This window comes from Sinocyclocheilus anshuiensis, unplaced genomic scaffold (genome assembly GCF_001515605.1).
Source record: "Sinocyclocheilus anshuiensis isolate Anshui unplaced genomic scaffold, SAMN03320099.WGS_v1.1 scaffold4254, whole genome shotgun sequence".
NCBI classification, from domain to species: Eukaryota; Metazoa; Chordata; class Actinopteri; order Cypriniformes; family Cyprinidae; genus Sinocyclocheilus; species Sinocyclocheilus anshuiensis.
This window is the reverse complement of record NW_015541147.1, coordinates 52,065-57,338: the sequence shown is the minus strand read 5'-3', so window position 1 is coordinate 57,338 and position 5,274 is coordinate 52,065. Positions and strand designations below refer to the sequence as shown.

The 5,274-nt window shown below is 37.2% G+C and overlaps 1 protein-coding gene across 2 annotated transcripts in view; it reads left to right on the top strand.

Moving 5' to 3' along the window:
* The first annotated feature begins 316 nt into the window (after positions 1-316).
* The window catches only part of LOC107690756 (guanine nucleotide-binding protein G(olf) subunit alpha-like), a 21,506-nt gene continuing 16,548 nt past the window's right edge, over positions 317-5,274 (top strand). Inside the window, exons 1-5 of one of the 2 annotated variants that reach the window (XM_016489166.1) lie at positions 317-577; positions 804-990; positions 1,186-1,258; positions 1,980-2,034; positions 2,138-2,257. In XM_016489166.1, the coding sequence (XP_016344652.1) occupies positions 852-990; positions 1,186-1,258; positions 1,980-2,034; positions 2,138-2,257 (387 nt within the window). In that variant the 5' untranslated portion in view covers positions 317-577; positions 804-851. Of the gene's footprint in view, positions 578-803; positions 991-1,185; positions 1,259-1,979; positions 2,035-2,137; positions 2,313-5,274 lie in introns of those variants that run through there. The other variant, XM_016489164.1, reaches the window with a different exon arrangement.

Here is a 5,274-nt window from a genome sequence, read left to right as displayed (position 1 = left end):
ATCTTTCACAGACGTCTCCGCGACGTACCTGTGCTATCTGGGATCTACCCCAACCCTAAACCTACCCTTACAGTAATGCAAATACATTAAATATTGTTATTCAGCGTGAGAAAAAGGACGCGATATTGATGTGCGCATGCGCAGTAAACCCTGGTAGGACAATCTGAAGGGTAGAATAAAATGTCAGGACACCGGCCGCGCTACCGAAGCGCCATCTAGTGGCTGTTACCCAAAAAGCAGTCTTCTATTCTATACTCTTTGCCTGGGATCAGAAGGTTGAGTGTTGAGTGTCACTTCCTGTAAGTGCAGAGAGAGGCAGTGCTGAGTCAAAGATACACAAACACAGACACATTACAGCAAAATAGCGACAGGGAAGAGAGAGGCAGATGATCTGAGCTTCAGCTGCTTGTCTGATTTTCAAACACTGATCATGAATTTATTGAGAGGATCCGACTGAATCTGTCGCTTGTGTGTGTAAAGGAGTCAAATCGAAACTTTTTTTCCCGTGGCGCACGGATTTCTCGCCCTATTAATCAGACCGATACACTTCAAATCATCATTACAGAAGATATTTGAGATACTATTATGAAGGTAAAATGACGTCAAAAATATTTGCATACGCAGGGTAAGAGTTGTGGAAGTGTACATAAGACTGTAAGCGTAAATTAAATTTGCATGCGTAAGAGAAGCTTTGTAAAGGTGTAAATCGTGATGCAAATTTAATTTACGCTTACAGTCTTATGTACACTTCCACAACTCTTACCCTGCGTATGCAAATCTTTTTGACGTTATTCTACCTTCATATACTATTATTATTTACTGTGTATCTGAGAAGAGAGACGCTTTTGAACATGGGTTGTTTGGGCAACAGCAAGACAGGGGATCAGCGCATCGACGAGAAGGCGCAACGAGAGGCGAATAAAAAGATCGAGAAACAGTTACAGAAAGAGAGACAGGCGTACAAAGCCACACACCGCCTGCTCTTATTAGGTAAGACAGGAATGTATAACCGATACATTATCAGATAGATGTGTCCGCAAACTTCGAGCAGAGATAGCTATATAGATATATCGTCATCATCATCATCATCATCATCATGGATGGATTGATAATTTCTCCATGGCTCTGGAAATACTCATATTTTAGCTACGTACTATCTTATGTCTTTTTTCTATGCTTTTTAAGGCGCTGGGGAATCCGGGAAGAGCACTATAGTTAAACAGATGCGGATCCTGCACGTCAACGGCTTTAACGCAGAGTGAGTGTGTGTTTATTTAGCGTTAGTATTTACTGACACTGGGCCTGCACTGTGTTTATTATAACGGATGCGGTATTTATGTTTTGGATGTTAGAATATTGACGGGCTTCAGATCTGCGTCCGGTGCGTTTCAATGGGCTGTCGCTAAACCTAGTGAGCTGTATTTTTGGTTATCAAAGGCGTGTGTACCATTTTGGGTCTCATTTTTGGTCATCATAGACGCTTTCGAGTCTCAAATTTGACCGACCACTTATATAACATTTTGGGCTATAGGTGTGTGCAGTATTTTCAGCATCATTTCTGAACTGCGTACCCACACATCCTCTCTGTCTTAGGATCCTCTCAATTGACACATACCGTATAGTCTCGTTTTTGTGTTGTGTACCTAGACAGTATATTTAGGCCTTATCTCATGGCATAAAACCGTTAATAATAATAGATAATAACTGAATTGATTATGTATCAGAGTGATATGCTGTTATTTCCATGTTCACTAGCAGGATGGCCAAAAATGAGGTCACACTGTGTGCAATATGTGCTGTTTAGGCATGTGACTGCTTATAATCACAACTTGCCAACTGATAAGGCCCAACTTTGAGTAATATTAGGCTATAGTCACATTAGTAAATTATGGAGAATCATTTTGACACTCCTAATTTTGAGATGTCATTCATTATTTAATGACAGTTGTTCCCTCTTATTTTCCTCCTCCTCTGTGCAGAGAAAAGAAGCAGAAAATATTGGATATCCGGAAAAATGTGAAGGATGCCATTGTGGTAAGTCATTTTTGTAAATAACAATTATTTTATCTCTAGTAGTTGTGTTTTCTGATTAGTGCCCACATTCAGCATGCTTTAACACCTCTGTTCTCTGTATCAGACTATAGTATCTGCTATGAGCACCTTAACGCCCCCTGTGTCAATTGCCAACCCGTCCAATCAACCTAGAGCTGAGTACATCAAAAGTATAGCTCCACTCTCAGATTTTGACTACACAGAGGTAAGACACCACATCTCAATCTGTTACAGCACTAAGCGGAGTAGCTAAAAGGGAAATTGATGTCACATACTTGATCATAGAAATGTTGGTTCTTGAGTTGATTAGACAGTAGTTCTGTGTAAGTGTGTCATCATGGTTGAAGTGGTGCACAAATTCCCTTTTAAATCCTGTCAATAATACAGACACATACTTCATAATGTATTCCCTGCAATAGATTCTTACACGTGCTTTGATGTAGATGTCAGTCAATGTCATAACTTTTGTGGGTTGTTTGTTTTGGTATTAGGAAAGATCACATTAACTAGGGCAGATTAATTCAATGTTTATGTTAAATGTAACTTATTTTTTAGTTACATGAATTACAATGGTTTCATTTTATTCTGTTTGACTTTTTAACACTAGTCACAATATGTACACACATTCTGTTTATTATTATTATTATGCAAGCAAAGACTGTGACCGTATTACATGTGCGAAATACAAACAAAAACAGGACAGACAAGAATAAATACTACTGGCCAACATAAATCCATTTTGATAACTCTTTTGTGTATTCTCATTTTTATTGATAAATGATAGAGAAAAAGCTTCTTAATTACTTTCATTAAAAAGCTTCTTAATTACTGTAATTGAAATATTGAAATATCTGAAGTTGTTTGCAGTCATTAACCATGTCCATGTCATGCTCATTCATGTACTTAGCAATAAACAAATGTGCAATGGCCAAGGCCATTTCTTTTAATGCTTGTAAAGTATGAATCTCCTCCTAACTCTGTTAGGACTAAGAGTGTTTTTTCAATAGCTTAATAACCTTAACAACTGTCCATTTGAAAGACCATGTAAACAATTGATCAGCTTTAGTAGATACTATATGTACAGTGGAATAAGGTATTTAAGTAACACATGAATTAGAGAGTTAATTTATCCAAAAATTAAAATTTGTCATCATGTACTTAGTCCTATGTTGTTCCAAATCTAAAAAAAACTTTTGTTCATCTTTGGAGTACAAGTGAAGATATTTTTTAACATTCTCTCATTCTCTCTTTTTGTTCATCCATTGAAAGTACACAGAGCCGAATATTTCACATATTAAAATGTACAAAAATACATCTACATGAAGGGAGAAGTTTAATCTAGTGAGGTTTGTTTTTGTGAGTCAAGCCAGCATGGTTGATTCTCCAGAAGACTTTTAGTAAATCTGTACATAGATATGGCTAAAGGGTGTTGTTAAGCTCAAAACGCAGAGTCTTCATTCACAAAATAGTATAGCCTCAGGTGTCTACTAGTTTTTCTAAAATGGTTATTACATGATTAAAAAGTATTACGACATACATTTTTGGCATTTCACACAGCATGGAATATAAAAGGTCCTTTTGGAGGACCTTAATGCATTAAAAGTGAACACATATTTTGGAAGGACATCTCTAACATTACCACATTTCCATTAACATTACAGTGTTGCCCAAATAAAACATTGTTCATTTAATTCAGAGCAGTTAAATATTTATATGAACAGTACTGCTTTGAACTACACTGTAATGATCTACAGGGAGATGTTTGTGTCAACATTAAACCACGTGACAAATCCTTACATTTTGTTTGTGGTTTGTTTAGGATTGGAGTCTACCTGTCTCCATGACCTCACAACTGCCTCAGGTCAAATACAATAAGACCATTGCTCTGAACAGTTTTCATATTTGTCTCATGAACCTCAAAGCAAATATGTTGTCTTATTTGCAAATGTTTTCAGTAACTTTAGCATTATTTTAGTGTCTTTCACCTACAGTTATCCACAAAGTAATGTCAGACACCATAAGAAATAGAAAAATAAACATACCATTGTTAGGTCTGGGTGATATATCAGATATTCATAATATACATTTTGAATTTAAACATGTCTAATGTATCTTATGCATGAAAAGATCCAACTACTACCGACTGTTGTAACAAAAGTAACTTTTGGAAAGACAATACCTACATTACCATTACCTAAGAGTGAAATACAAATAGCGTGAAGACTGAAAAGTGTTCATGTGTGTGTACATGCATTACACAGTAAAATAAAACAAGCAGTTTTCTCTACCAAGAAGGGACCGAAGGGATTTATAACAGGGTGTCCGCGGGGTCTTTAAAAGTAGATAAATCAATTTAGAGAAAATTAAGGCCCTTAAAAATTATTAAAAAGTCTTAAATGCCATTTTACAAGGTATTACATTTTGTATCATCTTTTCATTATGTATATTTGTCCGAATAGTGGGGTTCTGTGTAGTTTATTTATGTAATCCCGCAAGATTTGACGTCATCTGTTACGGCGCTCACTGACTGACTGCGCCGCTGCGTGATAGCGCAGGGCTTGTTGATCCCGCTCTCGCTGAATTTCTGACCATTACCGCATGCTCCCATCCGCTCCCGCAATTCTTGTCTGCTCCCGCAAATATTCTAATATTGTATATAATTTTCGTGCATCAGGGCGCCGCTATCAGTATGTGGGGTATTTAAATCCCTTTTGAATGAGCGCTCGCAGTCGCAGTTCACTTTCACTTTTGATTTTGCGCGCTGCGCGCACTGTGTAAAGGGAGCACATCTTATGATAAAATATATTTGTCATTGACCTCGGGATCTGTTGAGGAGCAAATCCTCCACCATCTTCTCAGTTATCTCTCCTTACTTTTGACCCGTGATCAGTCAAATCTGACTTCTGCAGCTCGTGTTGTATGCAGGGTTGTTGTTGTTGTTTTTTTTCCACGAAATTGGGCTGCTTTTAAACTGTTGCCATGGGTCAGAACAAATTCAGCTTGATAATGTTAGATAACTTTGATAGAAATGTATGTAGCCTAATGGATTACAATTAACCAAAAATTAGACAGCTGTTAGTGTGACAGTACATACAGGCGTTAATACTGAATGTTTAACATTATATTCATTGCATACATATACTTTCATTGTCTGAATATGGCACTTATCACATGCTGTGTGGTACTGGCGTTTGGTATCGGGGCATTTTAACGAGTACGAGT